Source organism: Neurospora hispaniola, assembly GCF_033458365.1.
Source record: "Neurospora hispaniola strain FGSC 10403 chromosome Unknown B0T23scaffold_2, whole genome shotgun sequence".
NCBI lineage: Eukaryota > Fungi > Ascomycota > Sordariomycetes > Sordariales > Sordariaceae > Neurospora > Neurospora hispaniola.
This window is the reverse complement of record NW_026944407.1, coordinates 5,436,563-5,452,406: the sequence shown is the minus strand read 5'-3', so window position 1 is coordinate 5,452,406 and position 15,844 is coordinate 5,436,563. Positions and strand designations below refer to the sequence as shown.

Here is a 15,844-nt window from a genome sequence, read left to right as displayed (position 1 = left end):
TAGCAATAATTTAATAACTATACTATTAAGCTAAAATTATTTTAACTAGAATTATCCGCAATTTAATTTCCTAAAATATAGCTTTTATATTAGCTTCATCGCTTTCGTAAATATTTTTAAAAATAGCGAAATTAACAAATAAAAAACCAATATACAATTTATTACGTTAAAAATAGTAAAACTAATAATCCTTACTAGCCTTTATAAAGGGTTTAAAAATAAAGGTAGGACTGTCTTCTTTTTTTAAATAATATTTAATAATCGCATTAATCTTCGTATATAGGAACGTATATAAATCTTTTTTCTTAAAAGTATAACATACATTAACTATTTTAGTAATAATTTCTTAATTAAAAAACGTAATAACTTTATTAATATTATTAGGAATATCCTTATTATTAAAGTTAAATATATTGAAAGTACGTAATTAAATATCCTACTTATTTTTAATAGTAATAATATTAAGCAATTGGCAACGAAAAGCGTTATCTTACTCTACTACAGACTTGGAGGTAATAGGTACATTATTAATATCGAAAATAACCTATTTAACGGCCACTTTATCCTTCTAAACTTTAATAGCCTATTTCTAAACTTCACTAACTTAAATACTTACAATAGCAATTACCTTCAACGAGGGCTACTAGGTAGACTATTATCCCTACTTCTTTAATGAGGCTTAACCTACCTTTTCTTTTAAAGTATACACTATTGTAATATAATAGTCTTTCAATTTCTAATATAATAGGATATTTGGTTTCCTCCTTAGAAAGTATATAAATTAATTTTATAATTGTTACGAACGACGTAGTTACAAGAGGCAAGCTAACACGTTGATTCTAAGTCTATTGTAGAATTATAAGATAAAGAAGAAAAGAAGTAAACGTGCAAAGGTGCGCGCGGGGTCTAGGGTTTTAATCTAGAGTCCCGGTGCCCTGTGCGTTATACCGGTCGCGGGCATGGCTGTGCTATCCCGGTGCCCGTCCGGCAGGCACCACCGCCAGTGCCGTGATATGTATTATAAGACTAAGTTATATTATAAGATTTAAAATAAACTGTTAAGGAAGTAAATAGAAGATAACTATCTAAGTAAATTATACTAAATCCCTCGGGTACTATAGACGGAAAGCTTTAGGTTCGGCTTCTATAAGGTATTAGGGTGGGGTTTACTCTATAAATCCTAACCTCCAATTTTTTTTTTTTTTTTTTTTTTTTTTTTTTTTCTTACTTAGAGGAATCCAACATTGCACTCATAGTAGGCCGCCAAAATATTAGATATTTACTTGGAATAATCCAGCATTGCACTTATATTAGACCGCCAAATTTTAAAATTTATTTAGAGTAATCTAGCATCGCACTTATACTAGACTGTCAAATTGTTGGGCTTTTACTTAGAGTAATCCAGCTCTAGACTTAAATAACAGCTGCGCTTCAGTAGGTTCTGCCGGGCTACCCGGAAGACGATGTTACTGTAGTGGTATAAACCTTCCTAAACGACGAGGGTCTGAAACACAGGTCTCCAGAACAAAGCTAGGGTACTTGATACACCGCCTACCTAGGTACCTCGTATTAGCCACTTCACTCACCTTGGCATCAACGGACTGGAGACTCACCCTCGTATAACCTCGTAACTATGTAAAGACCAAGGGGTAGGGTGGTAATGCCCCAGATATAGAGCAAGCAAGTTGGACGCAACAACGTACCAGTCGGTCAGAACAAACGAGTATAAGTTGCTACCGTCTTCCGTTGCTATGGACGAACTTCTCCTCTCAATAACCCAAACTCCAACAGTCTCTTCTTTTCTAACCATTGCCGAACCATTCAATCATGCGCCTCTCCGGTCTCTTTCTTTCCGCCAGCCTCGGTGCTGCCGCGACCATCCCCCGCCAGGCCGACAATGGTTGCGCCGATCCTGCTAAGCGTGTGGAATGGCGAACCCTGGGCGCCGATGTCCAGAAACAGTACATTGACGCTGTTCTGTGCCTCAAGACCAAACCCTCGGGCATAGGACTCAACACCACGCGCTACGACGATTTCCCCTATGTCCACTCCCACCTAGACAAGACCAGTACGTTCATCCGGTCATTCACTTGTCTCTATCGTTACATTCTCTCTAACTTCCAGAACTCGCAGTCCACTCGGTTGCTATGTTCCTTCCTTGGCACCGTCTCTTTGTTCAAGTCTACGAAGACTCTCTCCGGGACTGTGGATACACTGGTCCTATGGCATATTGGGATTGGACGCTGGACGCAGGCGACCCGACTAAGGCGCCTGTTTGGGACCCTATAACCGGCTTCGGCGGCAACGGCGATCCCGCTATTGATGTCATGGACAGTAACATGAAGTGTCTTGTCGACGGCCCGCTCAAGGGCTTCCAGGTCGCCTATACTATGAAAGGCTACGAGCCTCATTGCCTCGCCCGCGACTGGAACAGTGGCATTGCGTTCCCTGGCGACATGCTGGCTGACTCTTACAACAAGGAAGCCGTCGACAAGGTCGCCGCCCAGGACAACTATAAGGACTTCCGCTACCACCTGGAGGGTGGCCCACACGGCGCGATCCATTCGGCCGTGGGTGGTGACATGTCGCCTGCCACCTCCCCCAACGGTACGTTATTACCCATAAGGCCAGTTTCCAACTGAAAAGTGAACACAAGCTGACAGCCACGATCTGATAGATCCCATCTTTTTCCTCCACCACACCCAAATCGACCGCCTGTGGACTCTGTGGCAGATGGAAAAGCCTGAAACCCGTACTACCGACTTCGGCGGCCCTAAGACTCAGAACCTCAGCAACCCCGGCGAAGCTACCCTGGATGATGTTATGCCGTACCTCAACCTGGTCCCGGACATTAAGGTCTCGGAGGTCATGAAGACGCAGACCTCCAAACTTTGCTACAGCTACTAGGAAAACAGCTGTCTGGAAAGTATGGAAAGGTGCGGAGGTGTGAGTTACGAGAAGCTAGCCCTCTGTTCCAAATTTGGAAGCGCTGTGTCCGTTCCATTCGTACCATATAGCAACGAGGAACGAAGGTCCGATCTTCTCAGTCCACTAACAAGACTCGGTGACACGATTTCAAAGGCTTACAGCTTGCGGTTCTGCTTCAAAACAAACCTTGTTCCTCCCATCACAGTGAACGTCTTGCCATTGACAGCCTGGCCGTTAATCATGAAAGTAGATCGTTCCACCGGGGTCCGTAGAGGTGTCGGCAAAGACACCGTTCCCGAGCTTCCGATAGGCGCATCGATCTCCATACTCAACAACCCAGAGCAGCTAAAGTTCCACGCAACTCTAAAGGTTCCTAGCAAGGTCGGCATCGTTCCGTTGGCGGACTGTAGTCCTAAGGTAAGGGGAGCGACCGCGAATTCCTTCCAGCCCGGCTGCGTCGGTCGGACGCCCAAGACGACTGTGTCAGCTCGGCGGTGGGGCCAGTCGCCCAGCCGTGGCATAAACTGGTAGTGAGACCGAGGCCCGGCCTTCCCTCGGCATCCAACGTCTCCCAGAAGGTTCCGGTATAGTTCTCGTGGGCCGGATCGGCCATGGGAGCCCAAAGATTGTTGAGCAGCTCAAGAGCGGCCTCGCTTGCGTTGGAAGCCAGGGCAGCCCGCAAATGGTAGGAAGACGCATACGGGCTAATGTAGGGTTGGAACCCGGCCTTGATTGCGCTGCTAGAGAAAGCATGCGGTCCAACAGGCGACATGAGAACTTTGGACAGCGTAGAGAGAATGGTCTCGGTAGAGTGAGTGGGATTCCTGTTAACACCGGCTAGAATGGCTAGAGCGTTGGAGTCTTGGGCAAATCCAGTCTGGATCGCTTCCGAAACGTAGTAGGCCTCCAATTCGTCGCTCCATAGCGCTGTGTCCATGGCATCGCGAATCTTCTCCAGACGTTCCTGATAGACTGTGGGCTCAATGCCGCCAGCCGCCAAGAGCTGCACGGTTTCCTGCAGGGCATAGGCGTACAGGACGTTGAACTTGGTGACGACGCCAGACTGCGTCGGATCGTAGTAGTTCCAATCGCCACCAAAAGAAGCGTCTGAGATGTTGAAGAGGCCGTTGTCGAGCGTCTGCGAGTCTGCCCACTCTAGTAGCTTCTGCACTTTGGGGGCCCAAGTCGTAGCAAATGCGACATCACCAGTGTGCATAAACACAGCGGCTACTGCCGTTACCAAGTTGAATGAGTACCCAATCAAGCCCGTGATGTTCACATCCAGGCCGTTAGCCAAGGGCTCCTGTTGGATTTTGGCATTCGGGATAAAGAAGCCAGGGGTTGCTTGGTAGGAACCCAAGAGGTCCAAGGACCCGAGGATGGACTCGAGGTTGTGAGTGCTGGTGAGGGCAGATCTGGCGGCGATATCGAGGTCGCCGGCGTAGGCGATACGATCACGCCGGGAACCATCGACCACCACAGCTGCCGGATTGGTTCCCATAAAGAAATCGGGCAGAAAACTCTTGTCGGTGAGTGAATTAGCGTAAAACTTGTCTTCGGTGGGAGTCGATACGAAGAGATCCCGAAAGATGGCTTGGTGGCCGAATGAGGCGCCGAGGCCAAAAGACCCAAAAAACCGCGCCGTCTGTGAGAGTTTCATTGCAGGGATGCCATCAATAGACACGGTGATGTCTGTTACGGCCACGACGGCATGAACGGTATGCCATGCTCCAAGGCCACCCGTGAGATTTGACGGGAGTGCCGATTCGGCCAGCTTCTCGTCAAACGTGGTGGAACCTTTGTGCGCGCTGATGAGACCGTTGGCGACATCACATGAGATGTAGATACCTGAGTTCAACGTATCCGACAGCACCGTGAAGCCAAAACCACCGATGACAGGCTTGACCTTGAATTCGACATTGTAATACAGGAGCTGGGCGGCCGCCGCGCTCCCCAGCACCTGTGGCGCAAGGCTGTCTACTGAGGCCCCCTCTGAAGTCACCTCCCAAAAGTCCGGGGTGCTGTCTTTCTGAATTTCGGTCATCTGGACGGTACGGGCTCCAGTCTCCCATATGGCATTAAGTTTGAGGTGGTCGGAATGGAAGGATCCGGGCAATTGCGTAACGGCAGTGTTGTCGGTGGTAGGATGCACGCCGACATTTCTCAGCGTCAGGACTCCAGGAGAAGACAAGTTGAGTCTCTGGAAGCGAAAAGCGCCCTGCACGAGACGGTTCGATTTGGTACCTGGCTCTGCGATGCTGTATCGATTCACACGATAGGTATCCATGGCTGCAGCGAGCGGAAGAGGTCCGTCCGACTACAAGAATTGTGGCTAAATATTAGGACTTGGAGGGAGAGGAGGGATCGACATGAGGGTAGAGATCGACTGACCATGTAATTACTCAGGGCACCATAGCTTTCTCCATAGGTGATTTCGAAAACGGATGTGTCCCCATCGGCTGCTAGCACCTCGAAAGTCGGAATGCCTTCTACACTACGATTGTAATCGAGTGTTACGATCGCAGGAGAACCAGAGGTCGAGTCCAAGCGAACAACTCCGTCCAAGCCGGTGATCAGTTGGGCAGGCGTATCATTTTCCGGTGCTGTTTCCGTCTGGCGCCCAAGGATGGTTCGAGCCTGAGTTAGGGACGCCAGGTAGAGCCCTAGGCTCAGCCAAGAAGTCGGCCGTAACATGCCTGATCAACCTCTGGCAAAGCGAGTGACCTAGGTAGGTTGGGAAGGACAGGAATGAAAGAAGTTAAAGTGATGGGTTAATGGATGAAAAATGAAGAACAAGATGAAGAATAGGACAAGAGATGATGAGGACAACAGATTTCATAAGTCAACGTCATGTACATAGACGTCTGGTAGCGCACGCAATCCTTCTGAGACTGAAAACATTGGATTGCCCGCCCAGTTGACAAAGTAGAACAACATGGTAGAATATGTTGTACGCGTATACGCTATACGCGTATTCTTTTTACCCATAAGGGCCCGTTCGTTTCACCAGTAAAGGCTCCCTGTAGATGATTTCAGTAATTGCGTGGATTTGGCGAGTTGTATGGGATATGCGTGAATGGTAGGTCACATGATTCGCGATACCAGCCGGCGTTTCTTGAGGGTCAGAGGTGGCTGCGTAAATGTCCCGTAAAATCTCGCGATACTGGTTGGCATTTCAATCCACGGAGGTCAAAGGAGGTGAAATTGGTAAATTTGGGTAAATGGTGTTAGTTGATTGGCTCAAATTCGTAATGATGACCCGCCTACCTGGTAACGACCCCAGTAACGCCACAGGCTGCTGGAAACCCGGACACTGCCAGCCACTTGGGGGTAGCATGGAAGATATGTGTGGCAGCAGTGCAGGCTTTTCCCTAGATACCTAGATGCTCAGATGCTGAATTCAAGGTAGGTTTCTGGCTCGAGTAAGGGGGAGAACGTAGGGGGCTACATGACCCAAGATGGGACGCTGGGCATCCCACAGCCTCAATGATGCTGACACAGGAAACGGATGCAGGCGGCCCCGCTACAGAACCATTCTCAGCCTCAATGCGGGATCCCTTGCGTTGGGTAGAGGTACCTATCCTGCTCGGCACCAATGGCCTTCTACTGCGTAGACGCCATCCAGATGTTCTGAAACGGTACATACCTCTACAGCTTTCTGCAGCGTCTGTTCGGGTCGTGGTCTGGTCAGGTCGTCCGGGTCGTCCGGGTGGTCGGGTATCTTCCACTTGTGTGTGCGGGTCGGCCTAGATCCGTCGTCGCGGGAGCCAGCCCAGCTGGGGCTCGGTGCGGGCGGGCTGGATGTCGCTCCACTGTCGAACGGTCGGGAACTTGTGGAGGCACCCTCTGCCGCGGTGAACCGACGTTCGTAACATGCCCAAAAAGAGCGCATTCAGAATTTGCAAACAACGCCATCTCCATTTCACCTTTCGTCATCCACCTTGGTCCACTTTCATATTACTCAGCCCTACGAAGCTTCATAAAGCCCCCGACCTCCATCCATTAGCTTCGCCAAGTCCCATTCCGAACAACGTAACGCATGTCTTCGCTCCTCGGTCGCATCTTCCGTTCCCTCAACACCCAGACCTCCAAAATGTCCACTACCGCCTTCCCTTCCAGCCCCGTCACCGTCCCCGAGGGCGCCGAGAAGGCCACCGTCGCCGCCGGCTGCTTCTGGGGCGTTGAGCACCTCTACCGCAAGCACTTTGCCGACAAGGGTCTTTACGATGCGCGTGTCGGCTACATTGGCGGAGACGCCTCCAACCCTTCCTACAAGCAAGTTTGCTCTGGCAACACTGGCCGTAAGTCTTTTACCTCTCTGGCGACGCCTTCTGCAGCCCCCTTCGGGGATGCCGGTCTCCCTCGCTTTAAGCTTCTTCACTCGATTGTGTCGCTGACAAGCCCAAAGACGCCGAAGCTACCCTTCTGATCTACGATCCCACCCGTCTCTCCTACACCCAAATCCTCGAGTTCTTCTACAAGATGCACGACCCCACGACGCACAACCAGCAGGGGCCCGATCGCGGCGCGCAGTATCGCAGCGGTATCTTCTATCACAATGATGAACAAAAGAAGGTTGCCGAGGAGATCACCAAGAAAGCCAACGAACAGTGGTGGGGTGGCAAGATCGTCACTGAGATCCTCCCAGCCAAGGAGTGGTGGGATGCCGAGCAGTATCACCAGCTGTACTTGGTGAACAACCCCGATGGGTACGAGTGCCCCAGTCACTTCTTGCGCAAGTTCCCTGAGCTCAAGTAGGCTCTTGGGTTTTGAGCAATTGTGCCGCCCTGAGCGCGCACCAAACCGAGTTCTGGGCGTAGCAAGAGTGCGCCCAGCACAATCTGGGGATGACTTTCGGGCAGGATCCGGATGAGACATGATGGGATGGTAATTCAACACAGCGGGATCCCGGACAACATACACGGCATGGGCGGATTTAACATACTAGCGACAACATTGCATCAGGCGGCGTTTGGGACGGCAGAAACATGTTGGGTTTTGCCGTTTTTTTTTTTTTTGTTGGGGAGTTATCTTGGGATATCTATGTAAATTTACAAGTAGAATACAAACAACTGCCTGAACCGAATCAGACCAACAGCTCCTTCTTGTATGACTCCGTCAACAGCCGACACTGGGCAGAGTGCTGACCACAAACTTCAAAAGCAAACGATCTGGTATCTTGTTCAACGCTTTCTTGGTTCAAACTCATGCTACGAACACCCCTTACTTCCTGCGGTTCTGCTGCATCATGAGAATCTGCACCATGCGAACAAAGATGTTGAGGAAGTCGAGCTCAAGCGAGATGGACTCGTTAACGGGATCCTCCTTGATGACGCCAGCCTGGGCGAGACGAGCATGGTAGAGAACCCTTTGGACATCATAGAGCGTAAAGCCACCGAAGACAGCAAGACCACCATAGAGCCAGAGGTTCTCGGTGAAGGCAAGGGTGCGGACGGCAGTGGCTGGGAGAACCAGAGGAGCGAAACCAGAAACGGCGACAATGGCAGCACCGGCGAGAAGAGGACCGCCAATGTAGAGGTACTTCTCCTGCTTAGCGGTGGCGCCGACAAACGAGATGGCGCCCATCATGGCGATGGTGTAGAGACCGGCGCGAGCGAGAAGAGCGGGAGGGGCCATGGCGAGGAGGGGAGCGACAAAGGCGGCCTGGGTAGCGTTGAAGACGGCCCAGCAGGCATACTTGGGGATGTAGCTGTGAAGAACGGGTCAGCGAATGCGACAACACAGACACACGGGAACGCGAAAGACGTACTTGTCAGGATCAATAGCGCGAGTGGCAAGCATGGAACCGAAAGAGAGAGCGAGACCACCGATAGCGACAACCCAAGGGTTGGTAACCATCAGACGATAAGTGAAGCCGGTCTGGAGCATCTGGTAGGCCGTCAGACCGATGATGCCGATGCCGAGTCCAGTGTGCATAAAGGTCTTGTTGAGGTAGGAACGCTCGTAAGGGGGCATGCCGCCGTCCGCGCGAGTCTCCCGGTTGAACATGAACTGCAGAGTAACCCAGGTGCCGCCGACCATGGCGCCGCCGTACAGGAGCTTGCGCATCAACAGGCCACTGTCCGGCTGGGGCTGAGTATGAGACTGGTACTGGTAACCGCGGCGGGCGCCCTGGAGACGAGCGAGGAGGCTGTTGGCGGCGGGCTTCTGGGCGATGAGCGAGGGGGTCGTCGTCCTCGAGGTGAAAAAGTTGGTGGTCTTGGGCGCGGACTTGTGGAAGGCCCGGATGGCGGCGGCAGGACCGCTCGAGGCCTTTGCGAACTCGGGGATCCGCGAAGCCAGGCGCGCAGGCCCAGCGCGGATGGTGAGCGTAAACGACATGATCGTGGGTGCGACTCGATGCTAAAGAAACGTGGCTGTCGATATCGAGTTGTGCAATGTGTAGATGTCGCTTGTGGGAGTAGGTGTTTCGGTGGTTAGAAGCGGAACCGATGCAGATCTATATCGGCGCCGAGGAAAGGCAAACGATGGATGACGTTCCGTTGGAGGCAGTGCCTGTGTTTAGGTAATGTGCGTCACAGCACAGTGGTCAGTGCTGGAGGAGAAGCTTCGAGCAGCCCCGCGCGTTCGCTCCTTGTCGGATTTAGGCGCCGGCTGTTCGGCTTTTGGAGACCCTAACCCTGGTAGAAGGAATGGCCCTTCTTTACTCTGCACATACGGTACCTGCCTTTGACAAGCGAGTGACAAGTGACAACGTCGTCCTTGACATGGTTGGAATATGTATGATGCGTCCTAGGTCGGCTCTTCCTCACGACATTTCTCGATGTGGTACCGTAAAATTGTTCTGTGTTGATGACAAACGGATACCAAGCACTCTCATGTTTTGCCCTGTGCTTCCCAAGGCCAAAGAGAACCGAAGCAAAGGATGCGTGCCGACGCAGCCAGAGCAAGGCGCAAGAGACGCTTGACGTAAGATGAACTTGATGCACTTGATTGCTTGCTGCTGGCTGGCAATAGGTTCATCCAGAAATATCTAGTTGTTATCCCCCATTCTGTCGCTCCCTTACAATGATAGTGTCAGCTTCAATCCTTCTGCTTCCCAGTCAGGCATAGCAGCACCGAAGAAGCCACGATATGGATTACCTACCTGACCCTTTGCTCCTCCTCATCGTTACTCCCCACATTCTCCTGATGGCGAGAGTGTACTATTCCTTCATGTCTTTCCAGTTGGACAGGAAATCTTTGAGATCGTTCTCTCCCCCACCAATCGTGGTAGGACAAAAGGGCGTCACCGATCCGATTATTTCCAGGGTCATCTTCGCCCACGCGGCTTGGAAGTGGATAGAAGCAATTCAACGGGCGAGACCTGGTCTCATTCCCATTGTTATCGCCACTTGCTTGTAAGCCAGGGCACTCACTGCTACAAAATCTGATAGCATTTACAACTGACTCGTCAACCAGAGTTTTGGTCTCGTTGTATGTTTCATTCTCAACACGAGGCTGGGAGCACCGATTTTATTAGGATCACCTACATGAATCTGGGTTCATGGGCATCAATCTTGCAGCCGGGGTCCATCAGAGTCTCCCTTGCCCTGATGCGTTAAGACGCTGCAACCAATCTGTGGCGCTCATGGGTCTGAAGCGCCCAACATGAATGGAGCGAGGAGTTGGTCGATTAGAAGAACTTAGGTAGTCTATGAATTAAAAACCCCAAGAAGAAACCACCTTGAATACCCAATCCTAGCCCAGGTCACCAATATGCACCTTCCAACGTCGTCAATGACCAATGTACTATGGAACGCCTGCCTGCAGGTGCCCAGTCCCTCCTGCATTTCCATTCATACCTCTAGGTTCCGCATCAAGCCATGTCATCAAAACCATCCTCTGCAAAATCGTCCCCGGCTTCAAATTTGGTCTTTGTCCCCCCTTCCCTTCCACACTGATCCCCTTCCACAAAACCCCAACCAATCCAGCAATTGTGATCACCTCCATTACCATTACTGTTAACAACCCCGCAAGGTCCCCCGGCCGCGTCGTGCTTCCATAGCTACTAGCGCTCACTTGCAGCGTCCCAAGAAAGAGAGCCCATATTTCCATAGAAGCGGTTCCAATCGATAGGCATGCCAACGTGTAGCGGCCGGACTTGAATGCGGTGAAGATGATGATGAGGGGAAGTGTTGTATTATATTCCTCCTTGTTTCGGTCTGTAGACCTGGGTGTACCGTTTGCTGAGCTTGCCCCTGCACTTGAAGCCCCTGCGGCTGGAGCAGCCGATGAGCATATAGGCTTTCGGGGAAGAAAAGGGCACACAGCACGGAAATCGCGGTCAACGCATTCGTAGACAGACTTGGGTTCTGGTTAGCAACTAGAAGCTGGGAAGAAATGAAGTCAGACTTGCCTTAACTAGCACACCGATGACTAGATACAGTTCCGGTGATAAAGGAATAGTATCATCCTGGCTCTTGATCGCCATGAGATGTCTGCACAATATCCAAAGCGTTACAGCGAAGACCAGGAGGACTGCCGAAATGAGACATGTGAGCGGAATTAGGTTCAACATGAATGGTTTTCGCTGAACGTGTATGTCCCACTTTTGGTTCAGAAAATCCCGTATCGATTTCAACAGAAGCTTGAATGGCTTGGACGGAGTCTGAGCGGGCTCGTGCGCGCACTCAAACTTCAAACGCAGTCCACCCCCTTGAAATTTCGTCCAGCACAAGTGATTTCGTGCCCACTCATCCAGTCCGTCAGGATCATCGACAAAGCCTTGAAGTGCCCTTGGGGATAGCAACTGGCACATTGGCTGCGCATCGTCTGGAAAAGACGTAGCGCCCATCAACTCGCCTTCCTCGGTCAACTCCTTCAACCACTTCATCCCCCTCGGGTCGCCATACAACCCGGACCCCTCTGTGCTTGTTCCCCTTTGCCAATAAATGGCCATCAGAGCAACGGCACACAACATATTCACCCCAAACATAACTTCGAGAGCCCTCGCAAACGATCCATCCATCACTGCCACCCTCACACCATATCCCACACCATCCGCATCGTTTGCAAAATCCACCAAGTCCCCATATGTTCCACCATGTCTCTTTTCCAGGGAAAATAGGGAGTTCTGAAGGTTAGGAATCACGGCAAACGCAATGATATACGCCGTGCTAGAAAAAAGACAAGTCCACTGCCTGTACTTCACGGCCTGCCACAACCTTAACGGAACCCAGAAAGTGTGGTAATCCACATTCAACGTCCTGTCAGCTGTCTGCTTCATGTTGTCATTGAACAAGTGATAGTAAGGTTCAATACGCTCAACCTCCGCATCGCACTGCTGCCAGAGCAGGCCATAAAGCACAACGACGATGGTTGGGAGGTAGTTCCAGACGACGTACCCCTCCAGTTTCAAGCGGCTGGAGGTGCCGCGCATGTTTTTGAAATCCGTGCTTTCCGAGTCCCAGTAGGTGTAGAGTCCGAGACGAGGACGGGAGGCGATGGTGGGGTAATAGCCTGGAGGTGAAGGTTCGGATCCATTTGTGTGCATGATGCGGTGGCCGGGTTCGAAGGCGGGACTGATGGAGTGTTGGTAGAGGAGTTCGACGACGACGAGAAGAGAGAGGGATGAAAGAGCGAGAAAAAGGAGGTACGGGTTACGAGTGAAGAAAGGACGCCAGGTCATCGATGTGGCCCCGGAGACAACCTGCATGTAACCTTGTCTTTTGAACTGGTGGAGGGAGTAGAGGTACAGCGGCATGTATATAAAGAAGGGAATCACAATAAGTATGGCCGATGTGATCTTTGCTGCTGCGAGATAGTTTTTGGTCCGAAATGGATTGGGCCGCGTATGGTTCGAGGGGCTGAAGATGAGCTTCAACTCAGAATGACTCCATCCGGAGAATGGACGCTGAATATCGGCTGGTGACTCGTCTCCAAACTGCCGTGCTCTGTGACAGTTAGCTCAAGGCTTGAGGAAAGGGAACGATAATACACACGGATTACCGGCAACCCTTCTCAGACTTGACCCCAGATGATAGGCGGCAAAGCGCGGGTTGTACCTGAACCAGGGCTCCACTGCAGGATATCTCTGGCCGTCAGTCAAGTCCTGCCATGCCTCCACCCACCCATCCCACCATCCGTTGGATACTGTAGTGAGGTCCAATACACCCATATTGGACCCGAATTGCCGTTCGCCGCCGCTGAACATCATAAACCGTTCGTGTGTGACCTGGCAGGTTGCTCCGAACCGTCCGTACGGACCGTTGTAGACCTCCACCCAGACGAATTGTGGTATCAACAAAACCCAGACGTTGTCACTGCCATTTCCATCAGGGCCAACCATGCCTCCCCACGCGTAGACAGCATGGACTGTCTCATCATACGACGGGACAGTTACCATGCAAAAGTCTGCACGTGCTTCAGGCCACACCCACCCTTTTGTCGTTGGATCTCCGTTTCCCGTAGTGGTTTCCTGCGAGTAGATCCTCTCAGACGCCAGATCGTAGACCGACACCTGGGTGAGTGGGTGATAACTGGGAACCGGGTGACAGTCCTCGCTTGTACACATAGATCCGCCCATGGCAATCAACACTCCCTTTTTCCCGTATGGAAGATAGACCAGTCCGCCACCGGTTCTTTGGACGCCGAACCCGCCCGGAACGTCGTAATAGGAGAAGTTGTGGGTTTGCATGTCGAATTCGATGAGTTGGCGTTGGTAGATTCGGTCATGCATTCCAAAAGTGGTAGAGTTGTCTGCCCAACCGCCCATCCAGTATGCTTTTCTTGTTTCTGGAACGCTCACACTTGCGCCGCGGGCCAGACGAAAGGCTGGAGGATTTTGAACGGAGATTTTCTCCCAGGATCCAGTGCTCTCGGTGTATGACCATATCGTTTCTACCGCAGATGGAGCACTGGCGGAGGAGTTGGAGTACTGACCGCCGAAGAGGAAGAGTCGATCTGTGTTGTCGCTCCATAAAGCGCCCATAGCAACTTGGGGAACATCGTCGGGTACAGTTTGGATGTGGAGGATCCTGTTCTCGTCAGACAGATTCACACATCGTAGGCCTTGGTCTGTTGAACAACCACGTTAGTTGAGCTCATTATCATCGGATATGGGGTACAGGGGAAAGTAATCACATGGAAGCCATGTCGGCACGCCACCGGTGCAGTTATACAAAGCTAGTCCGCCGTAAAAGTATAACCTGTTCTTTAAGACTGCGCCTACGCCTTGGAGTCAGCAACAATATACCATCCGTTCTTTAGGCCAAAGAAGCTCACTCTGCTCAAACTTGCTCTTCACAAAACCATCAGGATTGCAGTTTTGGGCTCTGGCTAGGCACAGCGTCAATAGTTGATTCAGAAGCAACCACGACAGAGTTGTAATCTTCATGGTAAGAAAGCTTCACTCGACTGACCGTCAAGAGAACGCCGAGCAAGACATAAGTCTTGCCATGGGAAGGCATCTTGTACACGAGGAAACTTGTGCACAGTGGTCCAGTTTTTGCTTATGATGATGTATGTTATGCTCTTTCGGAGATGATGGGCCGACAGATAAGGGTAAAGGACGGAAGCTTTCCGCACAGCTGGCTACCGGCAGCCTATACATTTGTCAGGCCAAGCCAAAAGTAGCGTCCTAAGAGACGATATGGGTGCTCCAGACCGATAATCATCAGTAGTTTGACCGAGTGAGATAACACCGCCGCCCCCAACACAACGGTGTAATTTCCGCAACAAGAAAACAACAAATGCACTGGCCCTGCCAAGAAGAAGAATGTTTCAGCCTTGTAAGGTTTGGGGATGCTGCAACCGAAATTCCCAAGATCGGGGTTGCGATGAAGGTGGAAACACGGGATCAGAGATGCGGGGGCCTCCTATTACGGAATATCGCCCGACGGGCATCTGATATGATCCAGTGCTCGTCAGGGCTAGAAACGCCCAGTTTGACCCCGTGCTGGCACATATGGTTGTTTGTTTTTGGAGATTGCCATATGATGCTCTTCGCGGAACGACGAAAGACATCCGCACGACAGCCATGGTTGGCTTGGATATCCAAGCAGGTGTCCGTTTTTGTTGTTGTTGTTGTTGTTGTTGTTGTTGCTGTCAAGTTGTTTGCCCAGAAAATGACTGTGGGCGACTCGTTGTACACGGTCCAGAAGCTGGAATTGTTCTAGAATAGTGATTCTGCAGGGCTGTGGCGGCAACCAGCCCGATGTTTTAGCGTGCTCTTCTTCAGGGTCTTCAGGGGCGTGTAGCCTGAACAGGGCAGCGCCATTTCTTTCTTGTCTCTCGCCATATCGGGTTGTCCGGCGCGATAAGACTTGGTCGTTGAAAGGGTTGGATGACTAGAGGTTCTTATTGGGATGTCTCGAAGTCGAACGGCAGGCCAGCGAGCGAACCGCAAGGGTGCTGCTGTCGCCTGTCGTGCGGTACTCCACGGCATGAAGTCATTGAGGTGGATATCGTGATGCTCCGGCGGAGGTACGCTGGTCGGCTAGCAATCTGCTTCCTGTACTTGTGGTTATAGAACAGCGGTGAGGAACGGGATCGATATCGGCGGGAAGTCGGAAACAAGACGGTGCTGCTGGCGTTCTTATCGTCGTCGACGACAGTGGGAGCCTTCGATGTGGGGTGTGACAACACCACCAGCACAGCGCGCCACCCTTCGAGAAGGCCTGTTCTGATCGTTCCAGTGACTGTCCGCGAATCATTGCAAAGCCTACAGTTGTTCGAGATACGTAGGTAGCTGTCCCTCATCATGTTAGCTTGAAACGAGGACAACAAAGGGGACCAACAGCTACACTACATCAGCGCGGTCAGCGTCTTACCTCGTCTCCTTCCGGAAACCAGCTTCAGTCTCATGCAGCTTGGCATCACCACTCTGAAACGTCCCTGCGATTTCTGCAATTGTTGCTGTTGTGAACGTCGGAATAAACGTCCGTCGGAGTCACTGAAATGAACTGGACTGGAC

The 15,844-nt window shown here is 51.2% G+C and overlaps 6 protein-coding genes across 6 annotated transcripts; 3 read left to right on the top strand and 3 right to left on the bottom strand.

Annotated features, from left to right (window-relative positions):
- Positions 1–1,827: 1,827 nt before the first annotated feature.
- B0T23DRAFT_394280 (uncharacterized protein) lies at positions 1,828–2,907 on the top strand (the record flags this gene model as incomplete). Its single annotated transcript, XM_062838118.1, has 3 exons — positions 1,828–2,068; positions 2,125–2,607; positions 2,678–2,907. The coding sequence occupies 3 exons, from the start codon at positions 1,828–1,830 to the stop codon at positions 2,905–2,907; spliced, it is 954 nt and encodes a 317-aa protein (XP_062696365.1).
- Positions 2,908–2,991: 84 nt separating this feature from the next.
- On the bottom strand, positions 2,992–5,836 carry B0T23DRAFT_101497 (Six-hairpin glycosidase-like protein). Its single transcript, XM_062831697.1, has 2 exons — positions 5,320–5,836; positions 2,992–5,245 (listed from the first exon to the last, which is right to left on the bottom strand). Exons 1-2 carry the CDS (start codon positions 5,620–5,622, stop codon positions 3,341–3,343), a joined length of 2,208 nt encoding a protein of 735 aa, XP_062696364.1. The 5' UTR covers positions 5,623–5,836; the 3' UTR covers positions 2,992–3,340.
- Positions 5,837–6,787: 951 nt separating this feature from the next.
- B0T23DRAFT_101477 (peptide methionine sulfoxide reductase MsrA) lies at positions 6,788–7,929 on the top strand. Its single transcript, XM_062831696.1, has 2 exons — positions 6,788–7,229; positions 7,337–7,929. Exons 1-2 carry the CDS (start codon positions 6,968–6,970, stop codon positions 7,684–7,686), a joined length of 612 nt encoding a protein of 203 aa, XP_062696363.1. The 5' UTR covers positions 6,788–6,967; the 3' UTR covers positions 7,687–7,929.
- Positions 7,930–7,934: 5 nt separating this feature from the next.
- B0T23DRAFT_334680 (inhibitor of apoptosis-promoting Bax1-domain-containing protein) lies at positions 7,935–9,475 on the bottom strand. Its single transcript, XM_062835783.1, has 2 exons — positions 8,699–9,475; positions 7,935–8,638 (listed from the first exon to the last, which is right to left on the bottom strand). The coding sequence occupies exons 1-2, from the start codon at positions 9,268–9,270 to the stop codon at positions 8,152–8,154; spliced, it is 1,059 nt and encodes a 352-aa protein (XP_062696362.1). The 5' UTR covers positions 9,271–9,475; the 3' UTR covers positions 7,935–8,151.
- Positions 9,476–9,940: 465 nt separating this feature from the next.
- On the top strand, positions 9,941–10,546 carry B0T23DRAFT_101439 (uncharacterized protein). The gene is made up of 2 exons (XM_062831695.1): positions 9,941–10,289; positions 10,351–10,546. Exons 1-2 carry the CDS (start codon positions 10,024–10,026, stop codon positions 10,409–10,411), a joined length of 327 nt encoding a protein of 108 aa, XP_062696361.1. The 5' UTR covers positions 9,941–10,023; the 3' UTR covers positions 10,412–10,546.
- Positions 10,487–14,412, bottom strand: B0T23DRAFT_101407 (uncharacterized protein). The gene is made up of 5 exons (XM_062831694.1): positions 14,155–14,412; positions 14,014–14,097; positions 12,873–13,947; positions 11,288–12,824; positions 10,487–11,235 (listed from the first exon to the last, which is right to left on the bottom strand). Exons 1-5 carry the CDS (start codon positions 14,264–14,266, stop codon positions 10,681–10,683), a joined length of 3,363 nt encoding a protein of 1,120 aa, XP_062696360.1. The 5' UTR covers positions 14,267–14,412; the 3' UTR covers positions 10,487–10,680.
- Positions 14,413–15,844: the final 1,432 nt, after the last annotated feature.